General features: G+C 43.0%; 1 protein-coding gene across 1 annotated transcript in view; it reads left to right on the top strand.

The window, feature by feature from the left end:
• The window catches only part of ACTR3 (actin related protein 3), a 59,697-nt gene that overhangs the window by 16,867 nt on the left and 19,318 nt on the right, over nucleotides 1-23,512 (top strand). The window contains exons 2-9 of the mRNA XM_075609948.1: nucleotides 3,205-3,260; nucleotides 13,886-14,010; nucleotides 15,440-15,550; nucleotides 15,935-16,030; nucleotides 16,623-16,730; nucleotides 17,395-17,538; nucleotides 20,048-20,221; nucleotides 20,983-21,075. Of these exons, the coding sequence (XP_075466063.1) occupies nucleotides 3,205-3,260; nucleotides 13,886-14,010; nucleotides 15,440-15,550; nucleotides 15,935-16,030; nucleotides 16,623-16,730; nucleotides 17,395-17,538; nucleotides 20,048-20,221; nucleotides 20,983-21,075 (907 nt within the window). The remainder of the gene's footprint in view (nucleotides 1-3,204; nucleotides 3,261-13,885; nucleotides 14,011-15,439; nucleotides 15,551-15,934; nucleotides 16,031-16,622; nucleotides 16,731-17,394; nucleotides 17,539-20,047; nucleotides 20,222-20,982; nucleotides 21,076-23,512) is intronic.

The following is a 23,512-nucleotide window of genomic DNA, read 5'->3' as shown; positions in this document are numbered from 1 at the left end:
GGAGCTGTGAACGGGGGTTGGGAACGGAGCTGTGAACGGGGGTTGGGAACGGAGCTGTGAACGGGGGTTGGGAACGGAGCTGTGAACGGGGGTTGGGAACAGAGTTGTGAACGGGGGTTGGGAACAGAGTTGTGAACGGGGGTTGGGAACAGAGTTGTGAACGGGGGTTGGGAACAGAGTTGTGAACGGGGGTTGGGAACAGAGTTGTGAACGGGGGTTGGGAACGGAGCTGTGAACGGGGGGGGGTAATGGAGCTGTCAACGGGGGTTGGGAACGGGGGTTGGGAACAGAGTTGTGAACGGGGGTTGGGAACGGAGCTGTGAACGGGGGTTGGGAACAGAGTTGTGAATGGGGGTTGGGAACGGAGCTGTGAACGGGGGTTGGGAACGGAGCTGTGAACGGGGGTTGGGAACAGAGTTGTGAACGGGGGTTGGGAACAGAGTTGTGAACGGGGGTTGGGAACAGAGTTGTGAACGGAGCTGTGAACGGGGGTTGGGAACAGAGTTGTGAACGGGGGTTGGGAACGGAGCTGTGAACGGGGGGAGGGAACGGAGCTGGGAACGGGGGGGTGGGGAACGGCGTTGTGAACGGGGGGGGTAACGGAGCAGTGAACGGGGGGTGGGAACGGAGCTGTGAACGGGGATGGGAATGGAGCTGTGAACGGGGGTTGGGAACGGAGCTGTGAACGGGGGGTGGGAACGGAGCTGTGAAAGGGGGGTGGGAACGGAGCTGTGAACGGGGGGTGGGAACGGAGCTGTGAACGGGGGGTGGGAACGGAGCTGTGAACGGGGGGTTGGGAACGGAGCTGTGAACGGGGGGTGGGAACGGAGCTGTGAACGGGGGGTGGGAACGGAGCTGTGAACGGGGGGTGGGAACGGAGCTGTGAACGGGGGGATGGGAACGGAGCTGTGAACGGGGGGGTGGGGAACGGGAGCTGTGAACGGGGGGGTGGGGAACGGAGCTGTGAACGGGGGGGTGGGGAACGGCGTTGTGAACGGGGGGGTGAAAAGAGCTGTGAACGGGGGGGGGGAAACGGAGCTGTGAACGGGGGGGGGGGAAACGGAGCTGTGAACGGGGGGGGGGAACGGAGCTGTGAACTGGGGGGGGAAACGGAGCTGTGAACGTGGGGGGGGGGAAACGGAGCTGTGAACAACGGGGTGGGGAACGGCGTTGTGAACGGGGGGGGGACTGAGTTGTGAACGGGGGGACGGAGCTGTGAACGGGGTGGGGAACGGCGTTGTGAACGGGGGGGACGGAGCTGTGAACGGGAGGGGGGAACGGCGTTGTGAACGGGGGGGGGATGGAGCTGTGAACAACGGGGTGGGGAACGGCGTTGTGAACGGGGGGGGGACGGAGTTGTGAACGGGGGGTGGCCGCATTCAAATGCAGGGGGGGGCTTGATTGCTGTGAACGGGGCAGAGAGGGGAAGGGGGAGAGAGAGAGGTGAATGGGGAGCGGAGACAGAGGGGGAGCGGGAAAATTACATCCCGGGCAACGCCGGGTATATCCGCTAGTTAGTAATAAAAGGTAGATAATCATTGTTTGAAATAGATTCTTGAACTCCGAAAACTCTTATATTGTTTCTCTTTGTTAACAAGTACACAGATTCCCACCAAGCTCTGAGAAACCCCAAACATTACCACATTGTGTGTGTGTGTGGGTGCTAGTGGGCGTGGCTAAATGTATACAACAAAAACAAAGATGCCCAAAGCTACTTCCAATGTGACAAAAATACAGTGCAATACCTATATATCTCTTGTAAAAGGGTCATTTAGTTTAAGCCTTTGGCCAAAGCGTCTTAAGCCTGCTGCCATTGTTTTTCCAGGTCATTTAACTTGACTCCTACATCCTGATTCTCTTTTAGAAGATCATTCCTTCAAAGAAAAAAAGCTCAGAGCCTATCTTACCATAAATGTATTACTTGCATAACATAGTAACAAGATATTCTGGGAGGCCCTGGCCTACGGGCGGAGTCTGACCTCTAACACAGCCATCCTGTTTGCCTGCCTCCCGGAAGTCTTTGAGAATATTGTAAAAGGAAAGTCTTTTGCAGAACACTTGTGAGGATTTAAAAGCTATTGATATGTTCTTCCATAAAGGGAAAGCATGTTATGAGTGAGGATTATTACCTAAACTGCAACAGCTGCTGAAGTTCCAATCTTCCTAGTGAAAGGCAGGGACCTAAATGACTCTGTAACTAGTACTGTGATTCATTGGTACATGAGAATAAAGCGTTGGTCCTCACTGTGGATAGTAACGTGGCTCCTAATCGTTTTGGAGGAACATGGTCAATAACATTAATCCAAAATTCTCATGGCATTGGTTCCAACAAAATGTTTCAGCAGGGAGTCACTTGTCACCGTTGTTAACAGACTTCTTACCTGTTCTTGCCACTTACTTTTTCTCACAAACCTATTCAAGTAAATAAAGTACACATTTTCTCACATTATTGTAATCGATTTTACGCTCCTTACCGGGACAAACTCCAGTGTAATTGGGGGTTTTCCAAGCGCTATATTAGGTATTTTAAGACACTTGGATGAAAACTGGGATACATGACCTGGCTATTTTTGGTGATTCTTTAGTAGTTGATTTTAAGAATTGATCATTAAGTGGAATCACCCAATTCCCAAAAACACCTAATTGTTTTTAGCCAGGAAATGTTTGTCTTTTTTTTTTTCCAGAGAAATCCATAACAAATAATAAACACAGTTCTTTTTGTGTTAGCCTGTAATAGTTTCATTGTAACCTGTTTTGAGTTTTTGGTGAGGGGTATGATGAGCACTGCTTGCCCCTGCCAGCATTGCGGATTATGACACCCATGGATATTAATCCCTGTGTGTAGTAGGTGTCTGTGGTTCCAGGGGACAGAATCTCCACTTCCTGAGGGAGTGGTTAGGAACACAAGTCTGTGCACAGGTGGAATCTGACCTGCTCTTATCAGGGTGGTACAGCATGGAAATGTTCCAGTAGATTGTGCTATAGCGGGTAATCGTAACTCATGCTGTGCAGTTGTAAGGGTATGAACACACGCCATATATCACCATGCACACAGGCATTCTCCTTACGCTTTTTCATTGTATATATTTGGCTCTGTGAGTACTTTATGGTCCTAAAATTAAAGCGTTTAGCCTCTGATCAAATGCGGTCATCTTCCAATAACATCGGCATGATTTTAAAACTCAAAGTTTTTGTGTTTTTTAGGTACACAAAACTTGGATATGCTGGAAATACAGAACCACAGTTCATCATCCCATCATGTAAGTATCTCTGTAGAATTGTTTGTGTGTAAAAAGTCCCGGATGTCTAAAATGTCCCCCCATACGTATTGTTACAACTTTCAGAGTACAGGCAGTCCTCATTTTTCCAACAGAATGCGTCCCGCAAACCCGTGTCTGATGCGGTACAGTCGGAAAGCGGGACCCATGTTAACCGGCTGCGGTTTCCGTCAGATACACGAAAACGGCGGCGGATAATTCGTTTTTGGATGGCATTATGCGCTGTCGTAAAACACATCAGACGGAAAGCGGGACGTTGTAAAGTGAGAACTACCTGTAATAGACAGTCTGTCTGGAACACAACAGATCTGTTTGTGATACTTTGTTGCCAAAGCGCAGAGCTCAAAATGGTGTGAAAGATAGGATCTGTTACAAAAGAAGTGGATGTGACTTTCTAAATGGTTGCTGTAACAGCCAAAGGATGATCAGTACAGTAAAAAAAAAAAAACATTAAAAATGCCATTAGGAGTTCAAAATAAGAATGCACACAGTGTACTTATACTACATAACTGATTTATTTAAAACAAAAAAAACGTAGGGTTTTGCTACTTTCACTTTCCCATTTTACTTTTGGTCGTCGTCTTGGTGTTTTTAATATTTTGGGAACCAGACGAGTATCAACAATGATAATTTTTTCTTGTGGTGTCTCCCACTGCCATTTTAATTTTTCACCCTTTTGGTAATCTCAGACTTTTGTTTGGTTTCAAATCCATTCATTCTTTTTTCCTCTCTCTTTTGAAATGTTTCAATTATCTTTGTATTTAGGGTCCAAGTTTTATATCCATGCGTGAGCACAGGCCGAATACACTGGTCGAAAATGTTCCTCTGGAGGCACATGGAAGGGTCCCTTGAAACATTTTGTTTCCTTTTTCTTCCTAATCTAATGTCTTGAACGATTCTTGCAGTGTTGCTGCGAAAACCTTTTGAAAAAATAAAATTGTGTTTGCAGTGCTAATGCTTAAACAAATATAGTAAAATCTATACTAAAGTGATCACAAAAAAAACAAAAAACCCTTTTATTATATACAAGAGCTAGGCCGCCTGGAAACTGACGGATACAGATCAACAATAGAACACACAAAAACACAATATAACCGCACCTAGATAAATAAACCCATACAACACTTAAGGTGATCTCTGATCAAATATCAGTCCAGTCCTTAGTGTCCAAACAATGTCCAAACAATGTCCAGACCAACGGGTCTGCGATCGGAGCATCAGTGATCATGACGTCGGTGTCTGGACTCTGGAAGCACAGCGTGGCGCTTTCGATTGGGATCCAGCACAGAGGGAGAGATAAAACTGCACAGAGGGAGAGATAAAACTGCACAGAGGGAGAGATAAAACTGCACAGAGGGAGAGATAAAACTGCTTATTACGCTTTTTAACAACTGCCCGGTCGTGAGTAGGATTCCAATTTTACATTTGTCGGATGGGAACTTCACAGCTCATGTTCTCTACTTTTTAGACAATTGTTTTCTTTTTCGTGATTCTTTATTATTAAATAGTACTAGCTTCTCAGCTATTCTGTGTTGTGTGTTTGTATGTTAGTGTGTCTAGTCATTGTTTGATAGATAGTGATTTGTATATGAGTGTTGCACTATGATTGTTTTTTGTGTTTGCCTCCACATTGTGTGATGCATCTGAACATTGTTTGGACACTAAGGACTGGACTGATATTTGATCAGAGATCACCTTAAGTGTTGTGTGGGTTTATTTATCTAGGCGCCGGTTATATTGTGTGTTTGTGCGAAAACCTTTTGTGACATGGTGTCTCCCTGCCGCATTCACTTGTTGATCCTTATCTTATATTTTCATGTAATTAATGGTAATGTGGCATTCTTGTAAATGTTCAGAGAGAAAAAGACTGCACCTGTACTCAAACCTAGATTTGTGATATGATTTTAACCATAAAACTCACATTTTCAGATTATGCATTTTAAAATAAGGATAAAGTAGGGAAAAAGTTGTTTAAAATAACTTCCTGTTCCCTACATAGCAGTGGGTACTAATTGTGATTAGCTCCTCCCTCAGCGTAGGTAGGACAGGAAACTGCTGGTATATAAACCCCTCCCTTTCCCTTGTCTTTGTCCTACAGAATAACTTCTAGGTGAATCCCTGGGTAGTAAAATGATTGTAATACAAAAGAGAGTGACTAACAATGTAGCCAAGATTGTTGTCTGTATGCTCTATCTTTGATGCAGTACTTCTGGGGTTCAGTCGGAGGAAGGGTCTCCCAAAACAACCAATGACCGTTTACTGCATAAGAGGAAGGTGGCTAAGAAAGCCAGAATACTGTCTGGACGGCTTGTAGTAAGCCAGCGCTTGAAGCAAATAAATTATGCAGAGTGCTTGTCTGCAGCCAGGGGCCAAAGACAAGATTTTCTACTCTCCTATCCTGGATGAATGATACAGTCTCATTATGGAATCCTCTGGTTCAGACAACTAAACAAATCCAGAAGAGATCAAGGTCCCAAACAAGCCTGGATAGGGGAGGGGCATCTTCGTCGGTGGAGTCTGAGGTGCTACAGCAGTACTTGGAAGGAGAGTACTGCGATTCATCTGATCGTGAAGTATTAAATGAAGTCTAAATTTAATTTTCTATCTGGTTAATTCACTGATAAAAGCATTGCAACAGATCCGAGAGCTAGAGGTTCCAGAGAATGAGCGCTTAAAAGGAGATTAACTTTTCCAAAGGACGACAAAGTTTTCCATTACATTCAGTTATAAAGGAAATTAGAGGTTGAATGCAATCGTCCTGATAAGAAATTGGTCACCTCAGAGACATTTTCTAAGATGTATCCCTTCTTGCACAAAAGTCAAAAATTAGGAAAATACCCCAAAGGTGGACGCTGCAATCACGTGTATTGCAACAAAGACCACATTCCCAGTGGAGGATGCTGTGTCATTTCGTTCACAATGGATCGAAGGGTTGAGTGTCCTGAAGAAATCTTTTCTGGCAGCATATCTTGCTTGCAAACCTGTAGTAGCAACAGCTTCATTTTGCAGAGCCTTAAGAATGTTGCTAGGCATTCTGGAAGAGGTGTTGGAAAGCGGTGTCAAGAGAACCTCCATTCTGTCAGCATCAGAAATCAAGATGGCGACTGACTGACGCATCATTGGACTTGTTGTACCTGTCGGCAGGTAGCATGGCCCTGTCAGTGGCAGTAAGAAGAGCGTTTTGGCTAAGACATCTGATAGCAGATTCGTCTGGCAAGAACAACTCTTGCTAAATTCTTGAGCATTTTCTTGTACTTTCAGCAGCATATCAAGAGTTTTGTTAGGAGTTTTTCTACTTCCCCAACTTCTTTCAAGATTTCAGTTGTAATGCCATCCTGCCAGGGAGTCTTTATGGATTTTTTTATTTTACCACTTCCACAAGGACACATGGTACATCCATTGGTGGTTTCTTCTCGCCTGTGTCCTCTTCTAGATTATGCCCTATGTTATCTCTGTAAACGTGCAATTTAATGCAGAAGTCCTGGACTCCTTTTTATGATAAGTGCACAGTCTTTTAGTATTAATCCATCTTGTTTGAGTGCAATGGTTTACTTTTTTCAAACCATAAATTGTTGCATTGTTTTTGATTTTATATTCAATAGTCTTCATCATATCTTCAATCACGTGTTTCGTGTTGGGATATAATCAATTTCATTCTTTATTCTGTTAGGCCCACTCAATTTCCGTTTTCTATTTGGATTCTTCTTGAAGAATGGAATCATGATATTGAAGTTTTTACATTCTACAAATTCTACCTATCTGTTCTCACATTCTTTACTGTTGCTGTAACCATACTTGCCAACTGATGCTTCGTCTTTTTCCTGGGCACCACACTTTGTATTGAAATGTCCCATAATGATCTTGAGGTGACAATTTCTGTTAAATTGGTTGATTTCATGGTAGAAATATTCCACTTCATTGTCTGTGACTTGATGTTGGAACATATACTTAGATTTTTTTGAAGCCTGTATCTGTCAACAGAATGACTATTCTGGCTGCTCTTTCCGATGCGCTTTCATACTCCACTATGTTTCTCCATCTCTTGATAATGATAAAGCCTACTTAACTGATTCATCCATTACCTGTATCTCTTTTAATGTGTCCACTTTCGATCTCAATAAGGCCTTCATCTTTTCATCTAACTTTACTAAGGGCAGCAATATGCCATTTAATCTTTTTAAGTTAATCTTCCAGTTCTTGCAGTGGTGCTTCACTGGAGAAAGTCTGGCAGTTGTCGGTAGCCAAATTTTAGATTTGAATGACCGGTTTTGTTTAACCTCCAGGGATTCTTAGTGCCTTTTGGCCTTCCGGCCTTCTTCCTGAATGCTGTCAAGACCAGGGGCAGTCCTGTCTCCAGAGAATGAGGGCCATTGCTTTTTGGTGTGTTCCATATTTGCGAGTTGAGGCCAGGTCTGGCCTCGGCCTTTGCGGGGTCCAAGGCGGCATGTTGACAGCAGGGCCCCCAGGTGGAAGTACTTACCTGCAGTCCCGAGTGATTCCTTGAAGAGCATCCCTCCTCTTGCAGCATCATGACAATGCAACACTGCAGTCGGAGGGACGCTCCGGAGAAGGTAAACGCCATCTCTGCTACAGTTTGTTAAACCAAGACCATGTTTAGGGGGTTACTTAGTGTAGTATCCCCCCCACCAACTATTGCTAATGGAAAACCATTTTGAGCACATTTTCATGTTTATTTTTTATTGCCAAAAATGTGGTTTCAAATGTGCGAAAACACACAATTTTTAGGAGTAGCCAAGGGCCACTGCAGGGCAATGAATGGATAATTTGGGGGGATTATTCATAAGTAATAACATAAAGCGTTTTAAAACTGAAGTATAAAACTTGAACGTTTGACTATACATTGTCTACATTTTAGGTTAATGTTGGAAGCAAATCTTGTGAGCTTTACTTGTTACAAAATCTGCTCTAAAGGTCACTGTAGTCCATTTCGCGCGCAATGTCATTCTCAATCGACAAAATGCCCTAGTTGCTGGCCCGTTCCTGAAGCATCTTTGGCGCATGTACGTTTTTATAAGTTTTAGCTTAAAAACAACTAATTTCCTTTAGATGCCACAGGGACCGGAATAGTCGGAAGAATTCTAAGAGCAATGTACGTGTTTGGGAAGTCTGTATATCGCTGGCTTGTTGTAAAAAATTGCTAAATCTTAACTGGGTCTTTTGTAAAGCGGTGCTGGAATGATACGGGTTTCAACGCTTCCAGTTCTTCTGCAAGCATTAAACCATCAAGATCCTGATTTTCATCCCTAGGAATTCTTTCCAGAAATGTACTGCACTTCAGTAAATCTGACACTTGCAACTCGAAAAATGTATATAGGAAACCACATGATTCCTGATGTGTTTTTAGTTGCTCAAAGCGGCTGTCCATGCAATAACATGCAATAGCCGTGTCAATTCTGGTTAAAATAATTTATGCGGAATGCAATCTGTGCATCGATCAATGGCTCATCCTCCGCTTTATATGCAAACATTTGCTTTCTGTTGCGCACTCGTCACTTGGAATACTGATTCCATTTCCAAATCATTAGCAATTGTTTTTGCAGAAAACCGTCTTTTCTGCAAGATTCCAAACATTACCAAGTCTGCTCCTTACTGTTAGGCTAAGGCCCCGTTGCACGCGTCCTCATGGCTGTCTTGCTTGCCGGTGGCGCGTGCAACTCACTGCACCGCGATCTGCGGTCTGCAGGAAACTTTTTTCGGAGCGCAGGGAGGGGGGCGTGACCAAACGGGTCGGGTGGGCGGGGCCATGACGAGGGGGGTGCGGCCATGACGTGTGTCCGTGTGCTGGAGTGGAATATAACATTGACATATCTCCACAGTTTAATCAGGTGCTGTAAAGTCCCGTCCACCGCGCCCCCCCTTCTCTCCCCCCTCCTCTCCTCCAGTTTGCCCTGAAGCCGGGCCCCGTCCCCCAGGCCCTGCATGTAAATGAGCGTGAGGATAGGCAATAGTAAATACATGTGTCCCGCTCCCCGCAGCCTCCCTGCTCCCTGAAGCCTCCTCTCCTCATTGCCAGGGGTTCCCCCCCCCCGTGCATCTGCTTACACTGCAGACTATGAGGAGAGAGTCTCTGGGAGGGAGCAGGGGGGCTCCCTAGGTGCTGCAGCTGCTTTCCCTCTCCTCCCCGCTCCCTGAAGCCTCCCCTCCTCATTGGCTCACAGCCACACCACGTCACGCGTCGCCGCTTTGGATTACAATTCTCTTGTATCCCCTGGCGGCTGACGTGTCACAGCGTGTAGTGAGCCCTGCAGGGAGGAGGGACTGGGACCGGCTCGGGAGGGCACCATCACATGGTGAGTAGCGCTCACGTGTCCGCCCGCGCCGCCGGGCGCAGCGGGTCCCAGCCCTTACTAAAGCTTGCCAATTCAGCTGAGTTGCTTTGTAATTCTTTGCTTATAAAATTAAATTGAAACAAAATTTCATAGAAAAAAACCACGGCATCGATGAAGCTGAAGTTCTTTGCATAGAGATTCTTCCTCGCTTAGAGTTTGCAGATCGTTTGTTTGAGCTGCAACTTAAAAAAGTGCTTTCACACTTTAAACTCTGCTTTCCCCTCGGGTTTTCACGGAGAGATTTGGAATATACTTGCAAAAAATAATCCATTGCTTAGTTGAGGCAGAAAATAACACGCATGCTCTGAATTACACCAAAAAATGACATTGCTTCAAGTTTTTGCCATATCACAAAGAAGCAGGGGATGGCTATGACAGAGGGAGTGCAAAATGCCCTTTAATTTATCTGCAAAAGACACGCTTGTGCACCCCCTTCATGTTAGCACCGTTGACGTAGGCTTGACCTTGAATATCTGAAACATCTAGGTCTAATCTTTTCAGCGCTGGCACTAAAACATAAAGTAGGTGTGTGCCGGTACTTTCTTATACCTCCAGAAAATGTATGAGGTGCTCATGAATTCCTGTTAGAACATCTGACTGTCTATCTCTGATGTATCAAATGATCAGTGACATCTGTACCTTGTGGCTCTGGTCCTGTGTACAATCAAAAATCGCAGAAAAATAAAGGCGTACCCCGGTTTAAGAACACTCTTTGTACACTCGCGAGTAAGGACATATCGCCCAATAGGCAAACGGCAGCTCGCGCACGCGCCTGTCAGCACGTCCGTAGCTCCCTACCTGTACTGAAGCTGTACGCAAGCGGGGAGACTATAGAGCCTGTTACAAATGCGTTATTTACATCAGTTATGCACGTATATGACTTTTGAAGTACGGTACATGCATCGGTAAGTGTAAAAAGGTAGTGCTTCACTTTAAGTACTTTTTCGCTTTACATACATGCTCTGGACCCATTGCATACGTTACTGCTCGGTATGCCTGTATGTTGCTGATTTTTATTCTGCCCACAATGGTTTGGCTCTCCTTATTACACACCAATGAGAAGTTCATTTTTAATTCACGTTCCCAAGTATTGATTGTGAATTTTATTTTGCAGTTTTCTTCTTGCTTGTTCTTGCATAACAGAGTAACATTTCGCCAGAAATTCTACCAACCCCAAAAAGTTTCCATTTGTGAGACTGCTGTAGTTTGTCTGCTGAACCACGAAAAGCCACGTTGTGCTTCGCCAGAACCTAGACAATGGCTTTAAGCCTTTCGAAGACACTAAGCCAGCAAGCTTTTTTTTTTTTTTACTGTTGAAAAACAATTTGTGGTTTTGCTTGTCTTATCGTGCATTCCTTCTTTTTTTTTTTTTAATAGTTGGTCTAGTTCAAACCGCTACAAGATAGTTGTCATACACCCCTTTGACTTTTTGAGATCAGATAGACGCCCACTTGCATTTTTCTAGCCACAAAACTCATTGAGTTCTAAAGCCATGATGCAGTTGCCAAAGACTTTTGAACAGAAATAAACCATTCGGTCTGTTGTAGAATAATATAAGCCACTGGAGGTTGACAATTTCTCAGTTTGGCATAGGTCCTTTGCAATAAGTTGTAGAAAATATTCATCCATTTACATCTGTTGGAAAGTCTTCAATATTTCTTGGTCCTTTGACAACAATGGACACCATTGCATCCATGCCAACGTACGGTGCCCCATGCATTGCATTTACTGGAGCAAAGCTTTTTTCTATTTCAGTTTCTTCACGTTTGGTACTTTCACTAGTACGGGGAATCGGGCGTTTGTGTCTTCACTCTGTCACTTCTTCTTTGGAAGAGTTAGTATTATCAATACTGTATCATTGTACATTTCTGCTGAAGTATCATTGTTGCCAACTTTGGACCCAAGGTGTCTGCTGCTACTGCTACTACAGCTCAACCCAGTTACAATGCGGATCCGCTTATAACGCGGTGTGAGCATGGCTCCCAATAAATGAGTCACACACAAGTACATTTATTATACTGTACCATACAAATACAGCACCTGTATACTGCTGCTAAGGGAGGCGCGCTCTTGCCCAGTCACGTGGGTGGTGCAGCGTGCTCTGGTGACGTCTGGCCGGCTGTGCGACATCTGGTGGATGCCGGGGGTCGGACTTCAGGAAGTTGAGCTGGCTGAGCGTGCTGCTGTTGCCCCATGTCCGTGGTGTCTGATCCCCAGCACGCTGCAAAGCTGCTCTCGGTAAGTCCTGCATGGGGGTGCCGCTGCGCCGCCGGGGCTGGGAGAGTTATCCCAGCTCTCCCACTCCGGTGGACGCAGAACCCCTGATCGCGGCCATTTTTTTTGCGATCCGCTTATAACGCGGTCCCATTATGTGGACCCCAAGCACTGCGTTATAACGGGGTTCAGCTGTACTCCCTGCATTTTCTATTGCACGTCCACTCAAATTCCTCTGTTTTATAATGTTTGCAGAAACAAGTAAATTGGGATGGTCATCATAATGGGTTGGTTTCTGGAGTGATGGCATATTGTTCAGATGTTGCAGAGTTTTGACCTTTTTGCATGACAAACCTGTCGAGATCCGGCCAACGTCCTATTGTGTGCATCTTTAGTTGCTTTAAACTTTGTTTCTTCTCTGCAATTTTTATACTTTCTGCCATACTCGCACCCCCTCTCTACGGTGGCATACTCGCACCCCCTCTCTTCGGTGCCATACTCGCACCCCCTCTCTACGGTGGCATACTCGCACCCCCTCTCTACGGTGGCATACTCGCACCCCCTCTCTTCGGTGGCATACTCGCACCCCCTCTTTCGAGAAGCGGTACGACACCTGCCGGTCCGGGGGCCTCGCTCTCCCCCCATCTCCCCCTTCCGGTCCGGGGGCCTCGCTCTCCCCCCATCTCCCCCTTCCAGTCGGGCAGAAGTTAGCACCTTCACACTACCTCTCAATACGCTGCCACAACCTTAGGAGTTCTGTCATCTGTTTACTGGAAAAAAATGTCATTGACACAAAAACCCAATATAGCAAAATGTGGCTGGAAATAAGACTAATCTCTTTTAAAATGTACTAGGTTCAATTAGAGCCCAAAGACCGTACGTATTACTTTTTAGATTTAATATACATAAAGTGGTACTGTGCTTGGTTACAGAAAAGAATGTTACAAAGACATACAAAATGTAATAATGCAGACCGTTTCATAAAATAACAGGATAATTGAAAAACCTAGATACGTGACCACATACTAAATTTCTTCGAGGAGGGCTTGAAGTGGAAATATGAGAATCCACGTGTTTTGATTTAACACTCGTCTATTAATTCTAATTTGAATATCAAAATACAGGGTTTTTATTTTTATCCTCAAACTTTGCAATAGGACCAGAATAAGCCCATTCTCCCGGGCGTGCCTTATTTTCTCGCTCGTCCCTCTCCTGTGACATGACCGGTAGAGAAAATGAATCTGAGAATATTAAATACTCTAACTTTCTCCCTGTAACCCCCACAATAATGCTACCTTCATCAATGTGTTCACATGATTCTCCTGAAGGTGTGGATACCACTTTTGCCGACGCAATTTCTACTTTTGTAGAAGTAAACAGGTATCTGAGAGATGCACATAGATACCCGTTCATTTTTTATACTGATGCATCTGCCTGTGTGTGCCCGCTATCATGTCGTATTTTCCATTCCTGGGAATTCTATCAGATTTTAAATATATTATTTGGTAAATCTGTGGGGAAATTAATATTTAACTTTTGATCACTTCTGGCTAAGGAGAGTCCGTTAAGTTGATCAGCCATTGAACATTTGCCTGGCAGTCCAGTAGGGTCCGCATTCTCTGATCGTCAACTCGCTGTAAACATGGTGGTGGTTTTATTGCTTAATTACCACAATAAAATTCCAGATAATTTCACCAGTAACACAGAAAAATAGTTATTTTAAGACTCAACTTAACCCCTTTAGTTGCTGTATTGTTAATACAGCTTTACAGTAAAAGGCATTAACGTGACTAGAGAATGAAGCACTCAATATAAATGTTAAAAAGTTGGTATTTACTAGACTGCCTCAAGATTTGAGAAAAATATACCCAAATTATACAGTACGAGTTCAAACAAATCACCAACATTTCTATCAAGGGTTTTTTGGTAAGTCCCTGTGAGTGCTTGATTATTGTGTGCACGCACTTCTAGAGAGCATTTTCAGGGTTTACACAATTATAGTACATGTTGTCATTCCAGAGGTGTTTGATTTGTCTCTCGCAGGTATCGCCATCAAAGAGTCTGCCAAGGTTGGAGATCAGGCCCAGAGGCGTCTCATGAAGGGTGTAGATGACCTGGACTTCTTTATTGGGGATGAAGCAATAGATAAACCAACATATGCTACCAAGGTATCGGGCTGCTTATATAGCATGGAGTATCGGGTATCTGTATGTGCCCCATGTTTACGTAATACAGGGTTCAGTCTGTATAAAAGTAACATCTGTCTCTGGAAAAAAAAGTATGTGTGCGTTGTCCCTTTAAATCCTCTCCTAAGCATATTTCTCCTTGCTGCTCCCAATCTCCCGTGATCAGCGGGGCACTTTCAAACACATATACACACAAAAGGTGTGCAAGAAGAGAAAAAGCAGAGACTTAATTAATAACAAAATTATACTTTATATGTCAAATAATGAAAAACATATAACTTCCAAATTTAAAAGAAAAAAGATCTAGTAGATCAAATGGTCTGAGTACACACAAAAAGCATAAAGCTCTATACTGAGAAACCCCGTATCCAAAAAGTGTCCTTAGATGTTGAAAAGAAAAAAGTCCAGCTGCAGAGGTGAAATATAGCTACCAGCCTTAACTTTCAGTCGGCGTCCCCGTGGTGAACTCTGCTAGCAGCTTCCGGGTATCCGTCGTTACGTGTATCCCGTTAATGCCCTGACCTCACCAGAGTGTTTACAGTTGTTAGGCAGCAAATTGGACAGCTTACAAATTATTCATGTGTCAGGATCCCGATTGGCTAATATGTGTTTGAGCCAGGGTACTGAAATGAGTGCCATGGGATCCTAAGGCCAAGCCCCTGATGAAGTGTCAAGGCGATACGAAACGCGTTGTGGTGAGGTCAGGGCATTAACGGGATACACGTAACGACGGATACCCGGAAGCTGCTAGCAGAGTTCACCACGAGGACGCCGACTGAAAGTTAAGGCTGGTAGCTATATTTCACCTCTGCAGCTGGACTTTTTTCTTTTCAACATCTAAGGACACTTTTAGGATACGGGGTTTCTCAGTATAGAGCTTTATGCTTTTTGTGTGTACTCAGATCATTTGATCTACTAGATCTTTTTTTCTTTTAAATTTGGAAGTTTATATGTTTTTCATTATTTGACATATAAAGTATAATTTTGTTATTAATTAAGTCTCTGCTTTTTCTGTTCTTGCGCACCTTTTGTGAGTGTAAACATCTGTCTATTTGCTGGACCCATGGTGCTTGTATAACATGAAATAAAAGATACTGCTATGTACAGGACATGGCACGTCAGATTTGGGTGTTCATGTAACACGTTTGTATGAATAGAATATGTGCTATCAGATTGCTCTGTTTATATACTAGCAACAGATTTTAGTTACAGTAAGAACATGACATTGGCAGGAAATATTCTGTGATTTTGATTACTGAATTAAAAAATCAGTTTAAATTTGTACCCAGTATGCACGAAATTGTAACCAGCAGTTTGTTTGTAAATGATTTTAAAATAAACCACCTGAATTGTGATACTAAATTGGTTGTTTTTTTTTCTTCTTCCTCTTGTGGTCTGTCCTGTATCACAGTGGCCCATCCGACATGGTATAGTGGAAGACTGGGACCTGATGGAGAGGTTTATGGAACAGGTTATCTTCAAGTACCTGAGAGCAGAACCTGAAGATCATTATTTTCTGTTGGTGAGAATCATATTCCTCCTTTTAGAAGCAGTGCTGGTGTCAGATTTGCATTAATCATAATTTGCAAAGATTATCGTACCTACTATAGATTTGTTCTTTCTGCTGAGACTATTTCATTCTGAAAATATGAAGTCCTAAAAAAGTGCTCCAGCATAAAATTGGGTGTGAAAATCCATCTTTGATTTGCATAGATGTTGGCTTCCTTCCCCTTTAGTCTCATCCCTTAATACCTGAGCTGAATATGATTACAGCTCTCTGTGCCTGTATGTAGGTGCAGTTATTATGAAAGTAACATTATGTACAGCTGCACACTGCCCCCAATATGCAGTTTGTTTTTGTTTTTTATATATAAAGCTCTTACTGTTTATTGTATCTTTCCAACAGACAGAACCTCCCTTAAATACTCCGGAAAACAGGGAATATACAGCCGAAATAATGTTTGAATCTTTCAATGTTCCAGGATTGTACATAGCTGTTCAGGTATGTAGTAGTAATTTGTCTTCTATAGAAGGGCACAAGGTATTGTACCTTTTGGGAAACATTCGGTTATGATTTGGGATGTACCAATTTGTTTTCCAATTACAATGTGATGGTATGAGCATAAAAAAAATAAGGCATTAAGCGCATTTGTGGAATTTTGGGTTATTGACCTTTAAGTGGTTTGTAGGTACCTGTGTGAAATACAAATCGGCAATATAGTAATCCAGAACGGCAAAGCTTTAGCTCTCAAAATATCCTTAAAAATAAACCAGTTGGTTAATGTATTACCAGGAAGTATGCATGCGATAAATATCTAATTTACAAGATATGCCAAGTCCATTAGACTATATATTTTATTATCCATTACAGTATCTAATTTACTATCAGAATTACTTTGGATAAATATGAAGATATAGAGAATTTACAATCCACAAGTATTGGTTTAGATGGCATTATTGCGATCGATTTACTTTAATGTAAGTACTCTGTGATTATTACTTTCTGCTGTTTCTTTGGACTGTTGAGTTCTCATGCTTGCTGTGCTGCGCATTAAGGAAACAAGTCATTAACGAGCACTGTTTTTTTCTTTTAGGCTGTTCTTGCATTGGCTGCATCTTGGACATCCCGGCAGGTGGGAGAGCGGACCCTGACTGGCACGGTCATAGACAGTGGGGATGGTGTTACTCATGTTATCCCAGTGGTATGTATGGTCTGTTTTCATCTGATTTTAGGGGCTCTGACTGCTGTCAAAAACGCTGGTGTGTGCATACGTTAAGAATAAATTACGTGGAGAACTTGTACATTGGTGTTATATTTAAGTTCCTTGGCTGCAGTCTTATCACTGTCGCCCAGCATTCCCAAGCCGACACACGGCTTATTAAAGAGCTGGCATGAAAAAAGATTTCTAACCCGCACACCTCAGATTAAACTTCCGTTAATACTAGATGGTTGTTACAAGAAGAAAAATGAGAATCCCTAATATTATATAAGAAAATATGTTCTAAGTTTACTCGTTTATTTTAGGCTGTCTTCATTCTGACACGTAAATTAATATTTATTTTGGCAGACGTGATTCTGCATCAGACTGAATGTTGTCTGCGTTCTGATACATGCTTTCAAATGTTTCCACTTGTGCTGTTAAGTTTAAACATTATGAATGGTGTGGAGTGACTGACCTTGATAAACAGACAAAGTAAGGCTTAGACTACACCCCTCCTGTTCCTGAAGGGACTTTGAGGGCTCCTGAAGTGTATTCATACCATAGCAACGACACGTTTATTTGAATGATGCTCGGAGGGTTGTCTGTGTTCTAGGCTGAGCAAATGTCTGCAGGACTAACACCTCTTCCGGTCTCTGATCTCCAGGCTGAGGGCTATGTAATTGGCAGCTGTATTAAGCACATTCCCATTGCTGGCCGAGACATCACTTACTTCATTCAGCAGCTACTCCGAGACCGAGAAGTGGGAATCCCACCCGAGCAATCCCTGGAAACTGCTAAGGCTGTGAAGGTAATTGGCAGAATACAGTGGGATTTGGGGACATACTGTATACACACCTTCTTGCAAAGTTGTCACTTAGTTGTCTAGCAATGGGCGTGTTGTCCACTGAGGAAAGAGGAAGTTGTAAAAAATTTAAAAAAAATCTATGTTGTCAAAATGATGGAGAATAACACACCTGAGTTCAGACCATACAAAGAAAGTACAGTTGGCATACAATAATTATTGTGCCAGCTAAATTGAAGACCTTAACCATAATCTTGGTGTAAACATCAATACAATATTTGAAAATCTATTCAAATGGAATATACAATTTTGTTATATACCAACACTGAAGAAGGTAGAAAAACTGATACAAAAACTGTGTTCATGTGGTTCGGTTCTGCAAACAAGAGGCAAAAAACAGTTAAGGATTGATTGTTTAAAAATATATAAGGGGGGGAAGATACAGAATTCAAATAATATCCTAATAGTTGTATCAATATTGCTGGGTAAGACGGTTGAAAGTGACCAGAGAGTTAAAGCCAAGGTGCCCAGTATGTATTACGCTTATGGTTTCATTTAAGGTGTTAGGTGACTTCCATTTCTGGATGATAAGACAACTAACTGCTACTAATAAATTAGATTAATTGCTATCAATTTATGATTTGTTTCCCAAGTAGTATTACCCTGGTATTTTCAGTAATATTGGGTCTGTTAATTTAGTGATTAAATTAAATATCACCTGGCAGAACTTCTTTATTTTCGGACAAGAGCAGAAGATATGCGATTATGAACCAATTTGGCCACAATTTCTCCAGCAATAATTACCACAAGATGGAAAGATACTGAGGCTTTGCTGGTGTGTAGTACCAAATGTACATTAGTAGAAGACTTTTCTTTAATAGATACATATTCAGGAATGGTCCCTCTACACATCAGTATCAAGTTCTCTTTCCCATTTAACAACCTGTACTGGAAGATGGCATTTGATTGACGTGGTACCTTTTGACGTCCAGGTTTTGAAATGTAGTCTTGTCTTGTCTCCTAGGCAAGTACGGTTGGTTCAAATGACTTAGTTGGAGGCAGCTTAGAAATTCTACATTTGTAAGGTATCAATTTGTTTCGTAAAAATGAAAAGGTTTAATCAGATCATGAGTAAATTTGCTTGCCTAAAAATGTCAACTTTTTTGATCAAACTAGAACATTTCCATGGCAATTTTCAATGGGTTATTATAAAAGGGCACAAGAGGCGTGGGAAATTTAAAGAGGTCATATACCATTTTATTTACGATCATCCTGAGGGTAAAGTGATTGGTAGCCAGGTTTGCGTAAGACTGCAAAAGGTCCAAGTTTTTTAGGAAGCCACCGCAAATTTTGTAGCCCTCTTGGATTGTCAGCGCAAGGTTCTATTTCAACAGTACTTGATCCAGATGAGCTGCCTCATAATATTTAGAGATATTGGGTACCTCCACCATGCTTATGTCTTTGAAGGATGAAATCACTAACGCTAGGTTTCTTACAACTCCAAACACATTTGTTAAAGTCTTTGACTGCAATACGTCCGAACAATGAAACTTCATAGTCTTAATGCCTGAAGGGCCGACACTGGCTCCTCCCTCTCCCGGCCTGCAGGCATGCAATGGCCCCTCCCTCTCCCGGGCTGCAGGCAGGCAATGGCTCCTCCCTCGGCTGCAGACAGGCACTGGCTCCTCCCCTCACGGCCTGCAGGGAGGCACTGGCTCCTCCCCTTCCCGGCCTGCAGGCAGGTACTGGCTCCTCCCCCTCCCGGCCTGCAGGCAGGCACTGGCTCCTCACGCACACAGCAAGGGGACAAAGAGAGCCCAGTGTTCGGCAGGCCAATGTCTCCAATGGAAAGCCCCGTCACAAACCATAGTCCGGATGGTATGAAGCACAGTCTCATGCTTGTAAAAAAACATGGACATTTGTCAAGGATCATGCCCGATTCGTTAAGACCCTCAGCCAGTGTTCCAAAGGCCATAGACACCTGGTGTAGTCCAAGTAATAATTCCAGAAGCAGGACCCCAATGATTCCTCTGGATGTGCTGGGTCTCTCTGGTTGTTGTGGATCCTGACTTTCGTTCAATCCCAGGATTAGGGTCTTTTGCAGCTTTAGTTCACATACCTCGGTGCTGAATTGTCGCTATTGAGGGGTATCAACTAAAATGCAGATACGCCTCCGATCATCCAGGCATACAGGATTGCAGTCGCCAGTTTACAAAGAGATCAGAGGATAAGCCAGCAGTGAATCAAGAGAGTTTGAATGCCTCTTGGATCTAAGATGGGTCAATCACATTCTCATGTTTACATCGCGAAGCCTGGTGTCAGAGAAGGGTTTCAGTACTAAGGTTCGATTTTAATCCTGTCAATGTTCAATTTATCAGCTGGTATATTAGGCAGCAGGGTGCACAGAAAGGGCCTGGTCATGGTTGTGCACATGCACCTACTGAAGATGCATTTGAAGATATTATTCCTTTAATAAACATTATTGTTTAACAGGGTCTGTCTGCTTTATTTGCAGGAACGCTTCAGCTACGTGTGCCCTGATTTAGTGAAAGAGTTCAGCAAGTACGACACGGATGGCACCAAGTGGATCAAACAGTACACAGGTGTCAATGCTATCTCCAAGAAGGAGTTTAGCATTGATGTCGGCTATGAGAGGTTCCTGGGCCCGGAAATCTTCTTCCACCCAGAGGTGAGACTGCAAGATTAGGAAAGCAGCACTTGAGAGCCAATATTTTCTGCTCCTTGAAAAAGAGAGTGCAGCTTCCCTGCTAAAGCTGTGCTGGCTATTTTCTTACATAGTTACATAGTAGGTGAGGTTGAAAAAAAGACATGTCCATCTCTCCAATACGGACAATAAGCCAGAATCATTTATACTGCTGGAGTGACATAGATGTGTATATGTAGATGCTGAAATGTGTTTTTTTTTTATTTATTATTATTTTTTAGTATGTGCAAACACAAGGTATGGAGGTGTGAGGGTCAAAGTTGAAGACTTCATTCACCGTTACTGACCATGTTTTCAAAAGTTAAAAAAACAATATCCCACAGAAATTATTACAAAAGTGTTAAGGTTTTAAACACCAAAAGATGAAAAATAGAGGCTTGAGCAGTAACTTGCCTCTGAGGATTATCACTAAACAACAATAAATACGTTTGGATGTATTTATACTTTTGTCTGTAAATTAGGTGATGTACTGAGAGGTTCCAGAACTGACATGTTTTGAGTGGTTTTGCTGTCATGCATAATTTTACCTTTTACATACTTTTGTTTCGCTTTAATCTCAGTAGCTGCTGCATCTGTGTGCGATCAGTTGCTTCTCTTGGATTCTGAGGAACGTTCCTAGAGCGTTGAGTTAATTTTGCAATGTTTTAGCTCAATGTTTTCTGAAAGATTCTGTATTCGCAAAGTGCATTATGTAGTAGTTTCAGCTTTTATTATCTCTTTCTTAGTTTGCCAACCCTGATTTCACCCAGCCCATCTCAGAAGTAGTTGATGAAGTTATCCAGAATTGCCCTATTGATGTTCGGCGTCCACTTTACAAGGTATCTGTAGTAATATTTTCTTAGAGACCCAGTGTTCGTTCTAGTGAATATTTAGTCTTTTTTTTTTTTCCCTACCTATCTAGTAGCTGTCATTCTCTTTCAGGTCCAAACAATCATCTTCACTTTACATGGTTAATAAAGCTATAAAATGTTCATAGGGCATGTTTAGTTAAATAAAGGCTGTATTTTATTCTATGCTAGATGTCTGTGTTTTCAGGCACATGTATTTGTATTGAGCCTGGACATTGTTTTTTGCTGCTGCAAAGATTTGTGCTGTCAGCTCCTCAGTCACTAACCTGAACTCCTCTAACAAGCTAATTTCTCAGCGCATGACATGAGGGAAGGTATGGTCCTCCCAGCTGAAAGTAGGACACAATCCTGACAACTGAGGCTTTATGAAAACCGTACCGTAATGGATACTGGTCAGTTGTCCGTGTCCTACAGTGAAGATGGACATACGTTCTCTCTTTAGTCGTACACCACTCTGCGTTCTCTGGTGCAGCAGCTCATCTTCGGGCCACCGCCGCACTGCTCCCACTCAGGACTTGTTAATACCACTGTATTGGCCTGACTTCTGCCACAGCCGTTTACGTTTACGCTTTCTTCCTCCCGTTTGGATATATTAAGGTTTGCAAGTCTTAACCTGCATATTCTTCTTCTTCTTCCTATGCACGTATATGGAATCGCATAGCTATGCTGGGGTACATATCACGTTGTTGGTCCCTCTCTCTGCGGTGCTTGTGGAATTTCTCCTTTACCCAGCAGCGTATAGGAAATACCAGTCTTCCAAGAGGTGTTGCCTTCTCTGAGCCATTCCCCAGCCATTGGCCGTGTTCGAGGCAGATTACGTCATCAGGGATGCCGGAACCTATCATGGGCATAGGAACTCTTTAAGCATGCTGCATTGGCAGTATGTTGGAGGTATTGGGGGAGGGGTAGTGTACTGTGTGAGGCTGTTACTTTTTGCACAGAGCTTTCTATCTTGTTTGATGTCGAACCTAAATGTATGGACTGTAGTGATAGGCTGCCTGTGTGGATATCCTGGTACATTTTGCCAGGGGTGTATTAAGTGCAGATTTTTCTCAATTGGTTCAAGGCTTCTATAATTTAATCCTTTGAAGAGTGAAAAGTTTGTTCCTTAGCTGCCACAATCAGATATAGGATGTCTTATGATCTAGAATCATATTGTATGGGTATAAATCTGAAAGATTATAATTCTGATCGTCACGCACGGTAAAAGCAATCTAGCAATCAGACCTTGTGCTCTCGGAAGAAAGAGTTACTTTAAGTACTCCCGATTAAAAATGTAGCCCTCTGCTTGGCTAGCAGGGGCCACGTAATGGCTGATTTTCAAAGCTCCTGCACCGTACAGGCCAATAGGAAGCCATGACAATATCTGGTGCGGTTTTCTATTGGCCAATGTCACACAGGAGCTTTAAACTTGCAGGAGATACCGGCACCCCCTTTTTGGAGGTAAGTATTTCTGAAAGCAGGGGGTCCCAGGAGCTCAAATAGGGTTCTGCTTCAATCATAGGTTTTAAAAAAGGAACAAATATGCAAAAAAAAGAATTGCCTGCTTGGATTGCTCCTTTTAAGCCCATGGTAGCCTCAACCTGTTTTGGTTAATACCATGAAAATCTGGTTCTCACGAATCCGGGAGGCCATAGTCTAGAGTCTGTCATAACTCCTGAGAATTTTAAAAGATTGTTCAATTATATCTGAATCTCTAGATTTTCTTTGCAATGCATCTTTTGATGCTATCAAGTTATTGTCCATTTATCTGCCTTATACGTTGCCATTCGCAAAACTCTGCTGAAGCCCTGGGACCCTGATGTTTCCTCTATAAAAATAAGCTAATCTCTCTTCCCTTTCTAGAAAACTCCCTGTTCGGTCCAGAATTAGAGGCCATAATTGCTAGTTACTGGCGGCAAGGGCATCCTTCCACAAGACACCATTTTTCTACAACAAAGGGTCAGTCCTTTTTAGCAACTAAGGTAGCCTGGGACCCCTGGACACTTATCAAACAAGAAGATATCTTACCAGAGAGAGGCACCGATGTGCAGTTGGAAAATCCACATCAGATATTGTTTAGGTCTAAAAAATACCCTGTCATTCTAGTTTTCTTCAGTCATCCGTATCCAAAAAAAACCACTCAAATGGTAATCTCTCCAGCAATGTCTGGGCGTGTTAGAGGACCATGAAGGGATTTGTACAAGTCCTGAAAATCAAAGGAGTCTAGGCTTTTACTCTTGCCTATTCATGGTACTGAAGAAAGTAGAAGCTTTTAGGCCTGGACAGATTGAAGGATCTGGACAGATTTATCTGGAAAATACACTTCAAGGTTGAGTCGGCAAGATCAATTAGAAGTGTCATAGCCCCAGGGAACTTTCTGGCAGCCGTATCTGATGTGTACCCACATACAGTATTCTGATTACAA

This window comes from Ascaphus truei, chromosome 7 (genome assembly GCF_040206685.1).
Source record: "Ascaphus truei isolate aAscTru1 chromosome 7, aAscTru1.hap1, whole genome shotgun sequence".
NCBI classification, from domain to species: Eukaryota; Metazoa; Chordata; class Amphibia; order Anura; family Ascaphidae; genus Ascaphus; species Ascaphus truei.
This window is presented reverse-complemented; position numbering and strand designations above follow the sequence as displayed.